Source organism: Leptodactylus fuscus, chromosome 5 (genome assembly GCF_031893055.1).
Source record: "Leptodactylus fuscus isolate aLepFus1 chromosome 5, aLepFus1.hap2, whole genome shotgun sequence".
NCBI lineage: Eukaryota > Metazoa > Chordata > Amphibia > Anura > Leptodactylidae > Leptodactylus > Leptodactylus fuscus.
This window is the reverse complement of record NC_134269.1, coordinates 29,066,900-29,089,067: the sequence shown is the minus strand read 5'-3', so window position 1 is coordinate 29,089,067 and position 22,168 is coordinate 29,066,900. Positions and strand designations below refer to the sequence as shown.

Here is a 22,168-nt window from a genome sequence, read left to right as displayed (position 1 = left end):
GACACACATGCACCCAACTGTCCATATGATATAGAAGCCAAGCCGATTCATCAGACCAGGATGCCGCTTCCGGTTCTGATGCTCAATTGTTCATTGTAGATACGTTTATCAGTGGACACAAGTCAGTATGGGCGCTATCACTGGCTTGTGGTTAAGCAGCCCTATACAGTGAGCTGTGCCCTGTGTATACACAAGCTTTACAAAGAGTTGTGCTGCAAAAGCTCTTCTTGGACCAGACGGGCTCATCTTCACCTCCCAAATAGCTTCGGATACACATCACCAGTAGTCCTTCCTGGGGCCACTTTATACCTGCTGTTTTGGAGACATGAACCAGTTGTCTGGCCCTTGTTATATTTGTTCAGATCCTTACAATTGTCCATTTTTCCTGTTTAATATTCCATCTCATGACTGGCCCCATTGACCATAGATTATCCATGTTATTCACTTCATCTATCAGTGGTTTTAATATTAATATGCCTGATCGATCGATTATAATGCTATAGTAATTTTGCCATGAAAGGGTCCGCTGTGAGTTTATGTGAGCCCCACTGGAACAGGGTCTGGTGTCTTTACTGACAGACTCAGGCTTAGGACTAAGTGGATATAAGCTTTAATAAGTGATTTGTATCAGTGATTGAGAGCCAAAACCAGTAGTGTAGAGTATACAGAGAAAAGGGATCATGGAAAGATTTCCTCCTGTACTGCGATTTCAGGCCACTCTGGTTTTCGGCTTACCAACACGGATGAAGACACTGATGTGTGAATAACACCTTAGGGTGGGAAGAGTCACTAAAATTTCAGGCCCTTCAGCGTCGCTAGTACAGGAGGCCTCAGATGCCTGTAAGTACTATGAGAAGGTGACAGGTGAGATTCTGGAAGGTCGCTATATCTCTCCCAGATTCCTCCTTGTGTGTGGTAAGTGAGGTTACAATTCAGATAACACCTTAGCTGTGAGACGGCTCCTTCTGTTAACTACTTCTTGTCCTACTAGGAAGGAGCCTTCAAACACAGGTGGGAGCTGGGCCTCATTAAAGGCCTATGAAAGATTGTCAACACCTCAGTTCTGGGCAGGAGCCGGGTTCTGTCCTAACACACTGCAAACTGGTGAGAGTCCAGTGTGAACTGTTGTCTTTACTGTGCTTTGTGTTGACCATGTGGCTGAAGCAAGCCACACGTACAGTTAGGGTATTCTCTGTATAGTTAGTAGCTCAGACGAGCAGGATTTCTGTTATTGTTTTGCCTAAAGTTAAGGCTTATTTTGTTTTGCTGTTTTTTGCTAAATAAACGTACAGGGTAAAACCTGTTTGCACCTGAATTTTTGAGTCTGTCTCTGACTCTCTGGGTCCGCCGCTGCTTCTACCTCCCACAGTACAGATCAGGAACTATGCAAAATGGAGGTCAATTTGGTAATAACTAATAGATAACTAGATGATCAGTACTTACATAATGTCCATCACAGAATCATCACGGATAACCTTATGGGTAATGCCAACTTGAAGAAAGAGACCTCCATCTGTCCTGCGTATACTGGCTGCAAATTCTGGCCATACCTGCAATCTACAACACAGCACATTACAGCATGTCAGTCAGTCTAACGGCACCGACAGACATTAGTAATGGGACATATGTGACGTTCTTTAGCAGACATAAGATAAGATAATCCTTTAATAGTCCCACATTGGGGAAATTTCAGTATTTTACAGCAGCACAGTAATACAGGTACAGGATAATACACAGTAATATAATACAGACGTAGACACACATATGCTGAGAAGAGAAGATATACTAGGAGTCCATAGCAGCTAAGGAAAAACGGAAGAGAAAGAGGAAGACCTCATGGTCATCGTCATAATCATTAATTGTCTGTGCGGAGTTATCTACGCTTGGTCTGATGTAGATTATACAGCCTGGTCGTGGTTGGAAGGAAGGACTTGCGATAGCTCCTTCCCACACTTGGGGTGAAGCAGACGGTCACTTACAGTGCTGCCAAGTCCCATCAGGGTCCCATACATGGGGTGGGATTTGTTCTCCCGCATAGAGGTCACCACAGACATTCGCCCTAGATGACATTGTAGGAGGGCACCAATAGATGTGCCCTCCTACAATGTCATGATGTACAAAAATACTGATGAACAACTGGAATCCAGATGTTCTTTTGTATACATCTTCCCCGCCCTTCTGCATATACTGTGAAATAATCTCTTTGTCTGATGAGGGTACTCTATACATTTATTGTATACATGCATTATATGTTATGGCAATTCTGATTGGAAGCGATAACCTAAAGGCACCACTACCATTGGATGGAAGATATTTTTATATGATAATGTCTGATATTATAAAATATACAGATTACTATACGGTCATGAAGAAGATGCCACAGATTCTACTTGTCCTGTATGTTATCTTTCTTTTTTTAAATTTCTTTTAAGTAGATAGTGAGCCCCATATAGGGATCACAATGTACATTTTTCCCTATCAGTATGTCTTTGTAAAATGGGAGGAAATCCACACAAACACAGGGAGAACATACAAACTCCTTGCAGATGCTGTTCCTGGTGGGATTCGAACCCAGGACTCCAATGCTGCAAGGCTGCAGTGCTAACCACTGAGCCACCGTGTTGCCCATATGTTATCTTCCTGATTGGAATTTTTCCCTTTTCTTTCCCCCAAGAGGGCACTTAAGAAGGACTATTCATGTCCTCTGACATTGACGGTATTATATACCATTAGAATGCTGACAGTGCGCTGAAATCAGTATGCTGTTAGCTTTGCTATTATTCTCCCTGATGCCAAAGATATCGGTGCTGCTAGTACTGGCACTAATATACCTCAACTGTCAGTAGGGCGGGCCTTACAGCTCAGCATCATCACTTGGCTGTGAGAAATGCCCCCTTGATTGTACAGGCTATGGAAGAATACAGTCAAGGAGGAATTCCTCGTAATCCAGAGATGACACTGAGCTATATGGCCTGTCCTACTGACAATGGAGGGATATTTGTGCTTAAGTTAACAGCACCAATATCTCTGACACTGAGGTGCATATCGGTAAAGTTTACAGTGCTCTGAATTCAGTGCACTGTGAGCTTTGTAGTGGTATATAACACCAGCAATGTCAGAGGTCATGAAAGTTCCTCTTTAAGAATTGAAGACTCACAGAACAGAGCCCTTGTTTGAAGATCCTACCCAAATTCTACCGGTGGTAGTGCCCACGCAATCACCCAATGTATTGATGGTATGTCAAGGTGTCTCATCTGCATTACACCATTTAAGTACTATTACAATATAATACTAAGTACATCAAATTGTGGGAATGTTCTACATGGAAAATGAGCACTTATAGTTAAGCTGTGATCTCTGAGTAACCCTATGTTTGGGGGGAGGAGGGAAGCAGGGAGACAATACTTATTGTCCTCATCATCAACAATTAGTATACAATTAGTATAGCCAAGACAAGCAAAAAGGCAAATAACCTAGAATCTAAAAATCAGGAAAATGCTTCAATGTCTACCAGCAGCACATTGAGATTATTTCTTCTGAACTGTATCAGACTAATAGTATCCATTCCTGATATTTTGGGGCAATGTTGTGCTACCCCATGTCTGATGCTATTACTCCCATAAGATAATGACATAAAGTGCCATAAACCTGGTGGTCACTGTGACACGTTCAGATCACTGAGTCTCCAGGTCACAGGGTAATATATACAAGCACAGATCTAATAAATGTAATACTATCCTATCCAAAGATTTACAATAAAGTAATAATGGGCTAAAACAGGATGCAAAGACATACACGCACCATATACACACAATAAAGGGATATTCCAGTTATGTATCGCCATCCAAAGGGTAGGGGGAAACCTGCTGTTTGGTGGGATTCCTACTGATCTCAAAAACTGGGGGGGTTTGCACCCCAGTTCTGACCAGGGAGCCTGACCGTACAGTGCCCATAACTCCATTCATTTGAATGGGAACTGCTAGAGATAGCTGAATGCTTACTTGAAAAAAAATACATAGTATTTAGAGAAGCCCCATGTACGTGTTCACATGTGGGTGCAAATCCATAGGGTCCGGAGGTTGATCTCTCGAGTAATAATGAAAAAAAAGGCAGCACTCCAAAGTAGTGAAAAAGAAATAAAGCGAATTTATTCCAATAACTACGTTTCGGTCCTAGGAGTGTTGGATTCTTAGCCTGACAAAGGTCTAACACTCCTAGGACCGAAATGCAGTTCTAGGAATGAATTCACATCAGTTCTTCCCCATTACTTTGGAGCGCTGCATCTTTTTGATTGTGAATGCTTACTTGGCTCTCTCATCTCTGACCAATCCCCATTCATATGAATGAGGCCATAAGGCTCCGTTCCCACAGAGTAACGCGCCGCGCATTCAGACACGTATACAAGTGTCAGAGTGTGAGCGCTCAAAACAGATCCCATTCACTTCAATGTGTGCCGGCTTACGGGCGCTACGCATTGAAATCAATGGGAGGCTTTTTTTTTTAACTGCAATTTTTATTGAAAGGATTTTTGTAAAATACAATACGACTAGAGATGAGCGAATACTGTTCGGATCAGCCGATCCGAACAGCACGCTCCCATAGAAATTAATGGAAGCACCTGGCACGTACGCTTTGCTGGCGGCCGGTCGCTTAACCCCCCTGTGTGACGGCCGCTTCCATTCATTTCTATGGGAGTGTGCTGTGAGCGTGCTGTTTGGAACGGCTGTTCCGAACAGTGTTTGCTCATCTCTAAATACAACACAAGAGTTGAAAACATAAAAAACATGAACGTGAAACAATGAACATATCGTCAAATAGACTGGGAATGTACACACATCACAAAAACCTGAGAGTGGAAATGAGGGGGTGGGCGAGGAAGGGAAGGGGAAGGAGTCAGAGACCATTCAAAATACAGTATGCGTCCCAAGATGACCATATAGCCTGGAACGCCTCAACATTATGGTTAAGTGTGGCCGTCAAGTTCTCCATGCAATGGGAGGCTTTGTAAATGGCACACATTGAAGTGAATGGGATCTGTTTTGAGCGCTCACACTCTGACACGTGTATATGTGTCTGAATGCGCAGAGAACGGAGCCTAACTGTGGTGCAAAATACCCCAATGCTCAGGATTGGCGGGGGTCTCAGTGGTTAAGAAAGTTACCCTCTATCCAAAGTTGTAACAGGAATACCCCTTTAACTGCTTACCTGTACTTGTGCAGCACTGTGGCGCTTGTGGGATCATAGTAATTTCTACCAATTTGTTTCATATCCAGACTCTTCATTACTCTGGAACAGAATGTACACATTACCCAAGTATAATGGTACCAACACACAAGCCCCAAATATAGCATTAGTCCCAAACAAAGCTCTATATGTCTCAGATTATCACAGTAGCAGCTTCACAAAGACTCCCCCCTCCCCCGAGGCATCAATACAAAGGCAAAACTGGGGTTTTACAAGTTTGTCCTAGTACAAGAAAAAACTGCTCCATACTAACAACTTTATTTATATAGCGCCAACATATTCTGTAGCAATTTACAAATCAGAGGGCACATGAACAGACAATATGAGACATTAGACGATAAGGAAGAGAGAGCAGCCTGATACAATAATAAGATTTATTACAATGTTTCTTATATTCACCTGCACTATTCAATTAGGAAAAGTGGTTTTAGAATTGGAAGTAAACATTAAGGATTTGTGCTGTTTCTGCTTCCTACAGTCCTAGCTGTGTGTATTGCTTTAGGTTCTGCTATGTTGGAAATACCACAGTACATTACAAGGAGCGGTCTGTCTGTCTTGTCTGTCTCTTTACCAGGCTTCAGGACTAACGTGCCATTTTGATATGAGACTGTGGCAGGAAATCTCTGCTGTCATAGCTGTGATGTGTCGCACCACTGAGATCACTGCTACAGTACATAAAACATGTCCCTTACCTTCTGATCACAACGTTATAGAAAGGAATGCACAGGTCTGAACTGGGTTCTAGGATCTTGGTCATCTGTATTGTGAGTTTTATCTTCTGTCCATCTGTCCGGCGCTCGCTCTCAAGTTCCACTGTCTGCAGAAACACAATAATCATACATCTAGTTACAGATAATAGTTTGTCCGGTGTACGGTATCTCAGACAAGGTGACAATGAATATAATAACCATATGACACTTTTCCTGGGCAAGCTTGACAGGAAGGTAGAGAATGGAACCATCAAATGCAGTCACTTGTCCGGTCACAGAACGATGGTCTTTTAACATGCCAAAGCGTATGCTGCGACACTCCACATTGGGTCTGCACAAAGCAAGAGAGAAAGCTCCACATACAACTAAAATACACTGATTAGTGTCTCCACTTCATATTCTGTTTATCCAGCTCATACAGTTAGAGGGGTTGTTATATTACTTATCCACAGGATTAAGAAGGGTCAGCGATGAAGAAAACAGAATTAAAAGTCTCCCTGTGAATGAAGCGCCAGTGCAGTTATGTGATCAGTGCTCCATTCACCGTTATCACCATCAGCCTTATAGAAGTGAAGGGAGCGCTGATGACGCAAGAGTACTTGGCACTACTTGCCCTACTTGGGACAGTGCTGACCTTTCATGTCCTCTGGCACTGGTGGTTTTATATACTGCTGGAAAGCCGACTTTGTGCTGACATCAGCTTTTTTTTTTTTAAACTCGTTTTATTGAAGATTACATAACAAAGCAAGTAATACAATCAAAACAAAAGAAAAACACAGGTACAGTATAAGCACAAGAAACATACAGTTAACCAGAAACAAGCCACAGCACTGGTCCATCCCGACCCCAACCCAACCACCCCGACCACAACACAGTTCTGAACACAATATCACATGACACAACAACAAAGTTACAACAGTCACATATATTCCCCACACGAGGAGTCACAAACCTATCTGGCAGTAGCTCCTATTTATGGAGCAAAGGTGTCTAAGGCCAAACGCATCATGGGAGCAGAGTATTGGGTCACGGGAGAATCACACCACGCACCCCATACCGTAGTAAATTTCTGGGGACAGCCCCTCCCTTTATATATAATCTGATTAAATGGGAGAACCGAGTTAACCATTTTCCGCCATTGGGAGACAGATGGGGATCTAGGGGCCATCCACCGCAAGGCGATGGCTTTCCTAGCATAAAACAAGCACTCTCTAAGAAAAATTCGAGTATGATGCTGCCACAACTCCTCCTCCAAAACGCCAAACAGGCAGACTTCGGGAGAAAACGGGACTGGGCGGCCCAGGACATCTGCCAGAAGGTCTACCACTCCCCTCCAAAAGGTGCGAACCACCGGACAACCCCACATCATGTGCCAAAAATCTGCACGAGGATATGGACACCTGAGACAAGTCGAGCTAGACATACGGCCCATTCTGTGCAAACGGACAGGGGTCAAATAACATTGGTGTATGATAAAAATTTGGATCAATTTATTATTAGCTGAAGGAGAGACATAAAGAGGAGATTCCAAAACCTCCTGAAACAGCTCATCAGTCAATTCCGGGATATTGGTGCGCCAACGCGTCAGAGCCGGGGACTCAGCCAGAGATACCTTTACATGAATTAGATGGTTATATAGAACCGAAATAAGACCCCCAGGGCCCTGAGAGCGTAGCACACCAATGAGCGGGTATTCGGAAATGGCACACGGTTGGGCAGGAAATATCGAGGAAAGGGCATGGCGTATCTGAAGAAACCTAAAGAACTGGTGTCTTGGTATCGCATGTGATGCGGTCAAAGAGTCAAAAGTAACAAACACCCCCTGTGTATATAAATTCGCTAGAGTAGACACCCCATATCGTGACCAAGACCTAGCATCAGGTAACACGAATAGATCAGACAAGCCAGGATTGTCCCACAAGGGGGTCTCTGCAGGGGTGTCCGAATAAGAAGATACTTTCCGGGCCTGCGCCCAAACCTGCGCCGCCAGAGTATGAATGGGCAAAAGCCTACCCCTGAACAACCGAGACTGGTCCAGCACAGGCCACAAGATATTCAGGTCCAGATGGTGAGCCAAATGCCTCTCCGGCCCCGGGAGCCGATCCGAGGAAAGCCAGGGCTTTATAAAGCGGAGTTGACCCGCAAGATAATAAAGAAACAGATCAGGGAGTGACGCCCCCCCGAGCTGTTTCGGCCTCTGGAGAGCAGTCAATCTCAATTTGGATCTAGAATGACCCCACACAAAAGAGATCATCAAGGAGTCCATCTGTCTAAAAAATCGGAGGGGCACAGGCACGGCCGAATTACTTAAAGAATATAGACAGTTGGGTAATACAATCATTTTAATCAGGTTTATCCTGCCCGCTACGGACAGGGGCAATGCAGCCCAGGTCAGGAATTTAGAGCGGAAGTGCGAGAGAAGGGGGAAAACATTAAGGTCCAGATAACTCTTATAGTCTCTGGGAATGACGATCCCAAGATACTTAAAAGCAGAGACCACCGGCAATCCACATACTACCTCCCCCTCCGCTGCCGCCGGCACCCCACCTATATGCATATAAGAGGACTTAGACCAGTTAGTGCGTAGGCCCGAATAATTGCCAAAAACATTTACCACTTCCATGGCTCGGGGCAAGGATATAGAGGGGTCAGACATAAGTAGAAGGAGGTCGTCAGCATAAAGCGCAACCCTCTCCTCACTAGGGCCAATGGAGATACCTTTATAGAGAGGGTCATGCCTCAGGAGTATGGCCAAGGGTTCTATAGCTAAAGCAAATAGCAGCGGAGAGAGAGGGCAACCCTGCCGCGTGCCCCTACCCAAAGTAAAATACGGAGACAGCGAACCATTAATGGACAACGCCGCCCTAGGGGAACAGTACAGAATGGAGATCCAAGTAATAAATCCATCCCCAAACCCATATTTACGCAAAGATTGTAAAAGAAAAGGCCACTCGACAGAGTCGAATGCCTTTGTAGCATCCAACGAGGCTATTGCCCAGTCCGCCGAAGTGGCTGAGCCAATCTGGGTCACCACCTGGACACGTCTAAGATTATCAGACGTAGATTTGCCTGGCATAAAACCAGCTTGATCCGAATGAACCAGATCAAGAACCACAGTCTCCTTGCCAACATTTTAGTCAGTAATTTATAATCGATATTCAACAAAGAAATAGGCCTGTAAGAACCACAGTCCAGCGGATCCTTATCTGGTTTGAGAAGAACAACAATTGTGGCATCATAAAAGGACGCCGGAAGACTGCGGTCCCGAAAGGCACGTTCATAACATTTTAACAGCACTGGCAGGAGCACATCCCCATACTGAGCATACACCTCTATCGGAATACCGTCAGGACCTGGAGATTTCCCCCTCGCCATGTCCGCCAGCGCCTCCGTCAACTCCTCCAAGGTAAAGGGGGAGTCCAAAAAAGCACGCTGGTCCTCAGACAGAACGGGGAAGGGAATGGAATCTAAGTAAAGAGCCAGATCCTGATCACCAACTCCTAATTTAGAACTATATAAGTCACTGTAATACTGGTGGAAACGGGTTCTAATATCATTACTATTGGTGAGGATATCGCCGGTCTCCGAGCGTACTCGGAAAATAGCTGGAGAGGCCGTGTTTTGGTGTACCAGGTGGGCCAATAGGCTGCTAGACCGATTCCCGAGTTCATAAAATTTCTGTTTGCTAAAAAACAGAGACCTGCGGGCCTTCTCATGGAGTGCATGCAAATACTGTCTGCCTGCATGCAACCATTGGGATCTAGACTCATCCGTGGGGTTCGCAACATACGCAGCCTCCAGGGAGGTACACCGGGCCGCTAGGTAAGTCTCCAGTAACGAGGATTCCCTTTTAATAAAAGAAATGGAGGACCTAATACACCCACGTAGGTATGCCTTCGTGGTTTCCCAAAGGAGGGAGGGGCATGTATCCGGGGAGTTAACGGTCAGAAATACCTGAAGCTGGTCAGGGATCCTATCATTGGGTGTAAATAATTTGAGCCAAAAGGGGTGTATACGGCAGCTCAAACTCGATCTAATCGTGTCCCCATGATTCAAGATAACCAAGAGAGGGGAGTGATCGGAAACCGTCCTAGGCAAGTAAGATACAGATTGTAGAATGGAACAGGTCTTAACATTCCCAAAGGCATAATCAATGCGGGACAGAGCATGTCTATGAGCAGAATGACAGGAAAAAACTCGGGAATCAGGGAACACCACCCTCCACAAGTCCTGCCAACCCAACTCCTGGACCAATTTGGCCATAGAGGTGGGACGAGAAGACAGCGGAGGATCCACACCAGCATGAAATCGGTCTGCAGCTTCATTCATCACCCGATTAAAATCACCCAGGCATAACACCACCGCCCCAGGAAACCTGACCACAAACTGAGTCGCACCCTGGAGTACAGACATATCGGAGGCAGGCGGTAAATATACACCTAAAATCACATACAGGGTAGAGTCTATCCATGCTTGGACAAATATGTAGCGCCCCTCGGGATCCCGCTCAATCACCCCCGGTTCCCACCTAATACTGCGATGCACCAGGATAGACACCCCCCTAGAGAAGGAGGTATGCATAGAATGAGCGGCCCACTGAACCCACGGCTTCTGAAGCCGGCTAACAGTCTCCGCCACCATATGTGTCTCCTGGAGGCAAACAATATGAGGATGGACCTGCCTAATTTGAGAGAAGACAGTAGATCTCTTACGCGGACTACCTAGACCCCTCACATTCCATGAAAAAACATTAAGTGACGCCATAACAATACAATCTCTTATATCTGTAAAGCGTGAGCCACGGGCAGGAGGCACAGGGCAGTGAGCGGGGTCTCAGGAGAAAAAGACAATTCAGTATGTGGCATAACAAAAACAAAAAAACGTGAAAACACAGACAAAATAGAACAACACACCCATGGAGGGCGCAAACAGTCTCGAACACATTAACCAAATACGGAGTAGTACAGTCTCGTAGCTACTATCAACGGGGGAGAAAGTGCACCCAATACAGATGGATTGTTGGGCACTCTCTCGAAAAAATTTTGCGCAAAATAAGCAAAGTACGTTCATGTAATAAAGCCGAAGGTGCAGAACCAAAGCAGTGAACACACCTTAGGCCACCGGGTCAATTAAACACTGTAACGACAAAAGCCATAAGGCCGGGCCTCCGGTCTAACAGGACCTCTCACCACCAGGATATGATGTCAGCGCCGAGGAGATCGGGGCAACAGGGACAACCAGTCCTCCGCATCCTTGGGAGAATTGAAAAAAAGGGAACGGTCACCATGGATGACACGAAGTCGGGCTGGATAAATCATAGAATACTGTATAGCCTTTTCTCGGAGACGTCTCTTGACCGCTGACATCAGCTTTGACAGTACATGGCCAAGTGTTGGAGATATTAAATTAACAGCACCGATATCCCTTCACTGTCAGAAGGGCAGGCCTTAATGCTCAGCACCTCCCTCTCTGTCAGTACAAAGCTATGGAAGAGTACTGTCAAAGGAAGGCATTCCTCACTGCCTAGCTTCATTGCCCGCCCTTCTGACAGTGGCGAGATATCGGTGCCGAAATTAACAGCACTGACATCCCCTGCACCCTGGCACACATTGGGAGTGTGCTGAATTCAGTGCACTGTCAGCTTTCTAGCAGTATATAATGCCGGGGATGCCAGAATATAAAAGGTTGATTTTTTCATAACAGACACAGAAGAGTTAGTATAGGGCTATTGGAGAATTTAAACCTTTAGTTCCCATTAAAATATATTGAACCTTACAGATAAGTATTTCTGGTATTAGGACCTCATTAGACTGCCCAGTCTATAGAGGATATCCTATGTATATATCTGTCACTTTATCCTTTCTCATATCCCTGTGTGGCTCCCAGCTCATCGCCTCATATTTCAGGTCTTACAATAATGACAAATCTTCATTGGCCAAAATGTAAGAAGAGTAAAAGCCTATATAGAAGACGAACTATAAAATCCTCTCCAGGTGGTACAGAGTTCCGGTTCTCCTCAATGCTATTTATCCCTCCGCATCCGATAGGTGTTGGAGATGTCTCTCTGCTCAAGGCACGATGGCCCACATTTGGTGGGGATGCCCCCTCCTGCGTCCCTTCTGGGATGGGGTTAGGCGGGTTATTCATCAGGTTACAGGGGTAGATCTGAAAGATGATCCTGCTCCTCTTCTCCTCTCCTTGTTCACGCGCAAATTTAGAAAGTCGATCCGTAGGCTCTTGGGGTTTATGCTAGTAGCTGCCAGATCTGTTATCCCCAGACTCTGGAAGTCTCAGACCCCTCCCACACTCCTTTCCTGGCTGAAGGAATTCCTGCATTTACGTACTATGGAGAATTTAATGGCCCAGCTTCGCCCCGATGAAGGGCATCACCGTCGGACTTGGCTGCTCTGGGACTATTTCTACTATTCCGCCGACTTCCGATCCCTCTTTCCCTCTGTACCCTTGTGAGAATGCTGTCTGTCTGTGTTTTTGAGTCTTGTTTACATGTTTCTTTGCATTTGTTGATATTGTTACTTGACAATCTTATGTTTTACGCTTTTGTATATTTTGACTCTGCTGCGTCAGAGATTTTGCTTGCCCCCCTTATCCCCTCCCCTCCCTTGGCCCCCCTTTGGACCTGGAATGTTGCCCCTGGTCTTTTTCCCTTCCCTCCTCCCCTTCCTGTTGCCCCTTTTCCCTTTGTTGTAAAAAATTCCTTCGAAAAACTTTCAATAAACTTTAATGTTAAAAACTCAAAAAAAAAAAAAAAAAGAAAAAAGCCTATATAGAAATGTATACATATATGTGTATTAAAGACACATCAGGTAAATGCTTACGTGAATGTGACGTGGTACTGATACACAGCCTCGTTCTTGCAGTGGATCTTTATCAGGTTCAGGCCTAGTGGAGTGCTGGTCCCTTTGGAGCCCTGTTTTATCAGAGGTTCTCTGTGAAGACAAATAAATGAGTGTTGGGGAAGGGGCTCCTCTGGATAAAACAAGGGGTACAAAACTAGAGATGGCAAAAACCATTCTGCTGCACAATGGTTACACAATGGGAAATCTTGTTTTACTTGCTGGTAATAGTCTGGAAAAGTTATTTGTTACCCAAAGTGGCACACAAAAGCTACAGAAAATTATACAGTAGTCATTCACCTACAGAGATGGTCCAAGATGCACACTAAGCGGTTTTGTCATGAGCTCAAATGTTACCCCAACTCAAGGAAGGTCGTCTCTACACATAGCCTACCCTCTCTTTATGATTGGGCACAAGGTCCCGAAACATCTTGTGGATCACAGAGAGCTGAGCAGTCATACAGTACCTATCAGTATTCAGGACTACACTGGAGTCTAGAGAGGTAAGTGACCCCCGGTACGCAGCTTTAACCCCACCAATCCTACCAATGTATCATGTGACTGACCAGGGATACTGAGAATAACCCCTTCACGGCCCCAGACCACCAAGGACTCCGATATTAATCTTCAGACATTAACGCTTCACTGCGAGGGATTCTGAGCTTACCCTGTTTTCCAGGGCTGTTGGATTCAGAGTCAGTTTTAGGTAGAGTTGGATAAAGTTAATAGTACTGACTATATTACACAATTATCAATATTGCATAATTAATTAATTAATTAAGTAAGTAGGGTGTTAATTATATTGACACTCATTTACTGTCATAGGAATCAATCACTGGCTTTGTCAATTAGAGGATCTTTCCTGGTACTTTAGGTTCACACTAGCATTTGGGTTTCCATCCTTCGGGTCCGCATGGTGTCCTGAAAGACAGAGACCCTGTCCACTTAAAAAGCGGTTAAACATGGAAACCTGCGGACCACATAGACTATACGGGGTCTGCCAGATTTCTGCTGGTTTCAGTATAAAACTCTCCGCATGACTTTTTCTCTCTGCCGATTTTAAGCGGATTCTGCAGCGAAGTCTCCAATGCAGATGTGAACCTCGCCTTACTGACTAACCAGGACTGTCAGCCATTTATGATGGAGGAGCCGGGCTGTGGAACAAATTGTGGAGCCAGAACTGGTGGTTTCTAAGACCTGTATTCATTAATCGGATGTTGGCTCTAGATCACCAGGGATGTGGACACTAACACCTTTACAGACGCAGATGGCCATGCACACAGACATGAACCCTTCTGCTGTAATAAACCACCAAGGATACAGACCTGAGAGAGGTGTCAGAGCCAAACTACACCAAACCACTAAGGAGAGAGTGTCAGAGATAACCAAACTATAGTGCTCGGCTATTTCCAACAGTTCTATTGAAATGAATAAAGCACGATGCATGCTGCCTAACCGCTACTCTATTCAGAAGGGGGACAAAACTACCCAGTTCTCCCGATCAGATGGGCTCTGGGTTTGTCATAACAAAGCTCTAAAAATCTAGATGTGATATGAGAGCGCACACCAGGACAATAGCGCCTTAGTCACCTACATCTCAGCTCAAAGACCAAGTAACTATTATCGTGACCTCAATTATTTGCTAAAACTTTGCAGTCCCATTTATTAAACACAATGCTCATCCCAATTCTACTTTTACCTCTTCTCCTTTTTCTTGACAACAGGAGTAGCAGGAGGGCTTGCTCTGCCAGGAGGTGCAGCAGGAGGGCTTTCTCTGCCAGGAAGTGTAGCAGGAGGGCTTTCTCTGCCAGGAAGTGCAGCAGGAGGGCTTGCTCTGCCAGGATGTGTAGCAGGAGGGCTTGCTCTGCCAGGAGTTGTAGCACGAGGGCTTGCTCTGCCAGGAAGTGCAGCAGGAGGGCTTACTCTGCCAGGATGTGCAGCAGGAGGGCTTACTCTGCCAGGATGTGTAGCAGGAGGGCTTGCTCTGCCAGTAGGTGTAGCAGGAGGGCTTGCTCTGCCAGGAGGTGTAGCAGGAGGGCTTGCTCTGCCAGTAGGTGTAGCAGGAGGGCTTGCTCTGCCAGGAGGTGTAGTGATTGGGACAGGAGCCATTTCCTGCTTCCTTACACCCCTACCAATAAGGCTTGGCAGTGACTGTCCTGCAGCAAGAGGGCTCACCGGTGACCTGTAAAAGATGTGACACAAATATTATTCACATTTACCTGTATTAGGAGTCAGATAACAGCGGAGATGAAGAGAAATGTACAAGAATTCTGGATCAACTTGTCCCCAAAACTGGCAATCCCACTTGTGTCTATTTACTGTGTCAGTGACAGTGTTGGGAGAAAGATGTGGCCTAAATGGAGCCAAACTGCACTTAATGGAGCCAAACTGTCTGCGACTTTCTTACGGGCTTTGGTTTTACGGCGTTCATTGTGCAGCCAAAATGACATGTCCCCTATATTCTGTGTTTCGGTACGGTTCCAGGGATACCAAATTTATATGGTTTTATTTACATTTTGACCCCTAAAAAAATTCCAAAAGTGTGTTAAATTTTTTTTTTCTAAAAGTCGCCATATTCCGACGGCCGTAACTTTTTTATACGTAAGTATACGGGGATGCATAGGGCGTCTTTTTTTGCGGGGCCGGGTGTACTTTTTAGTTCTACCATTTTCGGGAAATGTTATTGCTTTGATCACTTTTTATTCAAATTTTTATCGGAATCAATACAGTGAAAAAACGGCGGTTTGGCACTTTCGACTATTTTTCCCGCTACGGCGTTTACCGAACAGGTAGATTTGTAAAGCGGGCGATTTCGGACGCGGGGATACCTAACATGTATATGTTTCACAGTTTTTAACTACTTTTATATGTGTTCTAGGGAAAGGGGGGTGATTTGAACTTTTAATACTTTTTATATTTTTTTATATTTTTTTTTTACTTTTTTTTTTATTTTTTGCATTTATTAGACCCCCTAGGGGTGTTGAACCCCAGGGGTCTGATCACTAATGCAATGCATTACAATGCTAATGCATTGCAAAAAATCATCCTTTCTTTGGCAGGCTGCATAGACCAGCCTGCAAAAGAGAGGATTTGCAGACAAGCCTGGGAGCCTTGTACAGGCTCCCGGCTGTCATGGCAACGGGATGTCGGCTCTGGAGCGCCGGCGCCGGAGGGGTTAATGCCTCCGATCGGTCCGGGGACCGATCGGAGGCATTAGAGCCGGTTGTCTACTGCTTAAGCCTGTATTCACACTGAGTAACCCTGGCGTTTTTTGTGCTTATTTTTGCACATAGCGCCGCGTTAACGCCGCGTAGTGCCGCTTTAACGCCTCGTATACACCGCGCTATTTTGCGGTGGCGTTGCCCGGCGTTAACACGGCGCTATGTGCAAAAATAAGCACAAAAAACGCCAGCGTTACTCAGTGTGAATACAGCCTAAAGCAGTAGACACTCGGCGGCTATGGCGGCCACCAGGCTCCCGGGCGGTCACCATAGTTACAGACCCGACATGCGCCGTACTATTACGGCGCATGTCGGGAAGGGGTTAATGGCTCTCTCGATAAGCAAAGGATCTGTTTGGTGCAATGAGGGCGCCATAATTGTTCTCATTGCACCAAAGAGCTACCAGGGCCAGACTGTACAAGGGTAGTCTGAAAAGATTCCCAACCGAACAAAGAAATAAGACATTTTTTTTTTTCTTCAAATTTATTTTTATTTTTCAACATAATCTCCTTGTAATTGTATACACTTCTCCCAGCAATGCTCCCATCTCTTTTAGGGAGCGTTCACACTACCGTCGGTGTCCGACAGGTAGTGTCCGCTCAAAATCTGTCACGGACATTAGGAGCGGACACTATGTGTGTCCGTGACACCTGTCATTCATTTCAATGGGCATCGGGTGCGTTCTTTTGCACTCCGTGCCTGTCCTTCCCTGTCCGCAAGTGAAGATGTCCGACTTCTCAAGCGGACAGAAAAACCCTGAACGCACCCGATGCCCATTGAAATGAATGACAGGTGTCACGGACACAGCTAGTGTCCGCTCCTAATGTCCGTGACAGATTTTGAGCGGACACTAGGAGCGGACACTACCTGTCGGACACCGACGGTAGTGTGAACGCCCCCTAACCCGTCCAAAAAAAGTTGGAATCTTTCTCTTTAAAATAGTTGTTCATGAAAGTGATGGCTTCTTCACTTGATGAAAATTTTTGTCCTCCGAGCTTAACTTTTAGCTGAGGGAACAAAAAAAAAAGTAGCTTGGGGCTAGATCTGGTGAGTAAGGAGGGTGGTCAAGTAGTTCAAACAGCGGTTCATGGATTTCCGCCATGTCAACCGCTGAGGTGTGGGCTGGCGCGTTGTCCTGGTGAAACAGAATTTTCTTCTTCTGCAAATGGGGCAGTTTTTCCTCAATTTCCGCTTTCAGCTTGTGAAGTAATGTCACGTAGTATGCTCCAGATTATGGGGATAACGTCCATCCTTAGGGAGAGCCCACCTTTTCAGGTGTGTGGAGACTTAGACAGCCATAGTTGCTCCACTGCAAGGGAATATGGGAAGAATATGCAAATCTGTCTCCCAAGATGTAAACAGGGAGACACAGTTTTTGTGCTGAAAAAGTGCGCCTCGGCTTATACTCGCGTCAATACGGTAATTGAAAATGTCACATGACTGGTCCGCAACCTGTTCCAGCGGCCTCCCACAGATGTCTTTCACTGCGGACCAGTTATATTACCACTCAAGTCAATATGGTAATTGACTCGATCGTATTGACTCGGCTGCAGCGGGCGTCCGCTCCAGTCCCGGCCCCCTCCCCCTTTTCAATGTAGATTAATGCTGCTGCACACCGTATGCATGCCATGATCCCGCTGCGCACTCTGCTATCTCCTAGATCTTGTCTGAGGAAGGTCTAATATGACCGAAACGTTACTGAAATGATCTAGTGCTTTCTTTATGCTTTACAAACCAATTTATCCAATTCATGGCGTATATGTACCAATAAATTTTCACTTTTCACATGCATACGGTGTGCAGCAGCATTAATCTACATTGTACGTGAGTCGCAGGACTCTCTGTCTTCTAGCACCCATACTCCCTATCTAAAAGTGTGCGGTTCCATTGCTCTTTATATACCCTCCCCCTTTTCAGACCCCCGAGTATAATAATCAGAGCCCCAGTGGAGGTGAGAGAACATAATAAACAGTTTTACTCCGATGTTAATCCTAGCCAGCTTCAGGCCTATATGGTAATATTCCAGATGTCACGTGGTCTGGGAGATTACCATATAGGCCCAAAGCCTGTGGTAGTAGTAATAGCCTGTTACTGCTAGCACAGGCTTTGGGCCTGTATGACAACAGGCTGCTAGTGCTACTATAAGGCTTAGGGCCTGTATGATAATGCCCCAGCACAGGCTTTGGGCCTGTGCTAGCAGTAACAGGCTATTACTACTACTACAGGCTTTGGGCCTATATGGTAATATCCCAGACCACGTGACATCTGGAATATTACCATATAGGCCTGAAGCCGGCTAGCATAAACATGAGCACAAACAGAATGTCATGCATTTTCCCCCTCGGCTTATACTCGAGTCAATAAGTTTTCCCCATTTTTTGTGGTAAAATTAGGGGGGTCGGCTTATACTCGAGTCGGCTTATACTCGAGTATATATGGCAGTTGTGCTGAGAATATGGAAGCAAGGACTAGTAAGGACGCAGTCACACCGGCCCAGCAATCCTGAGCCATCCAGAAAGGGAAAGCTTATTCAATGAACCTACCATGGGCTCAACTCGGGCGCGGAGCTAGACCTGTGACCAAACTGATAAATACTCCGGATAACTGGAAACGCATCAATGTACTGTAATGTATTAATTGATGTAAAAGAGTATATTCTCCAATGTATAATTCATGAGATATTCTACAAAACTACTGAATAATCTCATCCTGTTCCATCTCACCAGTAATACCAGGCTGGAATACTAAATACTAGTAAGTAACTATTCTAAGGAACCTCTTAGGGTAAGTCCACACAGTCAGGGGCGCACACGTAAAGTCTATTAAGATGGTATGGCCGCACCTGCCATTATCTTATGTCACCTCTATATTAGTGAAAAGACTGATGTGACACAAATATGGAGTTTAATGCCGTATTCTCAATGTATTTATGCTAGAAAACATGACATAAATACCCCGATACATGTCCCACTGCTAACCCCAAATTCATAGGTTACCTGCACATACAAAACCATTAAGATCCTGCTGCCTGCAGGTACCACTAGGGGGAGATCACGGCACATGGATTTATATAACTAGTATGTGAGCAGAACAAATCCCTATATAGTGTGCGCCCCCTAGTGGACTCTACTGGAAAACCCTGTGACTGTGTCAGGAAGGGAGATCTGACTCTGGACTTTGATTTGAACAAGATCTGATGAAAGGGTGGGCTTTGTAGCCCATAGGCCTTGAAACGCGTTATCTACTATCAAAATTGTCCTTAAATAAACTGTTGCCGTAATTGAAGTATCGGTTTCAATCATTCCACCCACAAGGGATTGTGCGCCACCCGGGTTTTTTTTAGTGAATCTAGTTCACTTTTTGTAGGAAGGGAGAAAAGCCATTCAGTGCTGGGCCCTCCTTGTCGTGGGCGGTACGCCGCCTTACATAGGTCAAATCTGATGCGGTTCTTTTATGCAGAGAATCCACAGCGTCAAATTGGGAACAAACTGAACACCGTTACCTGCAAAATTCCTGAAATACTAAGAAATGAAGAATTCAATTAAAATGCATATTTGCAGATTTCACTGTGGATCTGAAGTAAATTCCGCAACACTAAATATATAGATGTGATTGAAGACAATAGGGAAAATAAAATGACAAATTCACTATCATTCCACAGCCAAACCTTATTTGTGCAAATCTGCATAAAAAGTCTAGAGATTTTCTATGCTGTGTGAATTTACCCCTACAGGAACATTAAAGACGTGTGTTTGGCATCACAAAGCATACATGTCATTACTCACCTGGCTCTGCCCAGGGGTACAGCTGAATCCCCACTACCTAAATGTGTCATCTCCAGAGGTTTAATGGCAGAGGGTACAGGCGCACCAGGATGAGGGGTAGGGACTTTGTCTTGGCCAACAGCTCCAAAAATTCCCCGGCCTGGAGGAAAAAAGGGAATGTCAAACTAGCTAGAAAACATTCACTGTTATTAGTAAAAGCCCATGGAGCAATGTGGAATCTCTACACCGCCACTTCATATATCAGAATAATAAGGTACAATGGTGGACAATAATCCCTGGCAAACAAGAAGTGACGTATGACATGAGCTCTGTCACTGCGGCTGAGAAGGGACATGTAGTAGAGTCTTGTACTTCACACAATATTCAATATGAGGAGCTTTGCCTGGTGACACTCACATGTATACATTACTGTATACGGTATCCCCATCACTACTAACACAGGACTTACCTATAAAGGGTCCTGCTCGACCAAGACCTGGAGCTGACTGTGTCTCAAAGCCCAACCCATGGGACAGGGAGGGCAGCACATTTCTGGGATCCTGTACAAAGAATTAGGAAGTCCTATTAATATTATAAAGGTGAAAGTTTGTGAGTTTGGATGTTTGTTCCTCAATCACAGCCAAACGGCTGAATGGATTTTGGGGAAATTTCGCACACACACACATATTTGCCAGAAAAAGGTAGTAGGCTACTTTAAATGTGGGTCACTCACCCCAAATCGCCACCGTGACCCTCCAAACAATCCTCCGGCTCGGCTGCAGCAGCTGGCATTCCGCCAGCGCTGGACTGTGCACGCACCTCCTATTGGTGCATGGCAGGCTGTGGGCGGGCTCTGAAGCCAGGGCTGTGGCACCATAGGTTGGGGGCTGAAGGTGGGAGTGCCGATTCATCAGGGAAACACTGAGGCAGCAGCCCACATGGTCCCAGCGCCGCAGCTGTCCCAGCCCACCTACACAGCTCGTGGACGGAGGAGGCTGCTGCAGCTGACACACCACAGGTAAGTGGGAACAGGGGGTTGGGACGGGGGTGTCCCGGGGGCGGGGGCCATGTCCCTACGTCGGGGTCCCCAGGGATCAACCATATACCCCAGCTTCAGGTCCCCCCCCTTCATCGGCCCCAGAGTAGTTGGACTCACCTTGCCATGCTCCCCCGATGCTCTCTCCCCTTGCTCGCTGCACATAGGTGTCGGGCGGCTGGCTGCGTAAGGCAGGTACACTGCAATTCAGGTGCCGGTATTCGCCAATGCACTGTATAATACCGGCGCCTGTATTGCAGCTACCTGCCTAGGCTGCAGTACAACCGCACGTCTGACAGGCCAGGGAGGCAGCGTGAGGCTTCGGCTGTCATAGCAACCTGACGCCGGTCCTCGCTCTGCCTCCTATATGCCACACGCAGCCAGCCGCCCGACACCGATGTGCAGCAAGCGAGCGGAGAGAGCGACGGGGGAGCGTGGCAAGGTGAGTCCACCTACACTGGGGCGGATGTGAGGGGGGGATGTGAGTTGTCCGAAACTGGGGGCAGAGATGGGGGGACAAGAAACTGGGGCAGAAAAAGGGGGGGGACAAGAAACTGGTGGCAGATGAAGGGGGGGACAAGACACTGGGGGCAGAGATGGGGGGGGGGACAAGAAACTGGGGCCAGAAATGGGGGGACAAGAAACTGCGGGCAGAGATGGGGGGACAACAAACTGGGGGCAGAGATGGGGGGACAAGAAACTGGGGGCCGATGAAAGGGAGAACAAGAAACTGGGGGCAGAGATAGGTGGACAAGAAACTGGGGTCAGATGAAGGGAGGGACAAGAAACTGGGGGCAGAGATGGGGGGACAAGAAACTGGAGGCAGAGATGGAGGGGGACAAGAAACTGGAGGCAGAGATTATGTCTACTCCATAAATATTATCTGGTTCGATAAAAAAAAACAAAAAAACCTCTGTGCTTGCAGTTTTTTTTTTTAACCTTAACTGTTGGATCAACACCGTCAGGTACCTCGAATCCACGCCCCCTTGTCAGATAAGCCGCTCTCCCAGATGCTCCTTCTTTGGATTCAGGCGATGGTAACTTAACTCCAAAGGGTGTTGGACCACGAGAGCCCCCAAACGGGTGTCTGGTAGGATGCATTCTGAAAAACAAACAGATTTAGATGGTTTGGTTGTTGGATGCAGAGCCCTGAAATGCCATTAAAGTGGAATCTCCTGACATGAGACCATATTTTGGAAACTACACCCCTCAAGGGATTTATCCTGGGGTGCAGTGAGCATTTCTAACCCTCAAGTGTTTCTATAATTTATTTTCCAGAAATGAATACGCAGCTGATGGGGATTGGAAAAATTGTCATTTTCTCCAGGAATATGTCCTG

The 22,168-nt window shown here is 45.9% G+C and overlaps 1 protein-coding gene across 1 annotated transcript in view; it reads right to left on the bottom strand.

The window, feature by feature from the left end:
* The window catches only part of LOC142204466 (piwi-like protein 2), a 64,977-nt gene extending 43,047 nt beyond the window's left edge, over positions 1-21,930 (bottom strand). The window contains exons 1-10 of the mRNA XM_075275778.1: positions 21,769-21,930; positions 20,263-20,353; positions 19,815-19,953; positions 14,899-14,990; positions 14,508-14,568; positions 12,791-12,901; positions 6,153-6,285; positions 5,937-6,061; positions 5,206-5,286; positions 1,444-1,557 (exon numbers count right to left, since the gene is read on the bottom strand). Of these exons, the coding sequence (XP_075131879.1) occupies positions 1,444-1,557; positions 5,206-5,286; positions 5,937-6,061; positions 6,153-6,285; positions 12,791-12,901; positions 14,508-14,568; positions 14,899-14,990; positions 19,815-19,953; positions 20,263-20,353; positions 21,769-21,930 (1,109 nt within the window). The remainder of the gene's footprint in view (positions 1-1,443; positions 1,558-5,205; positions 5,287-5,936; positions 6,062-6,152; positions 6,286-12,790; positions 12,902-14,507; positions 14,569-14,898; positions 14,991-19,814; positions 19,954-20,262; positions 20,354-21,768) is intronic.
* Positions 21,931-22,168: the final 238 nt, after the last annotated feature.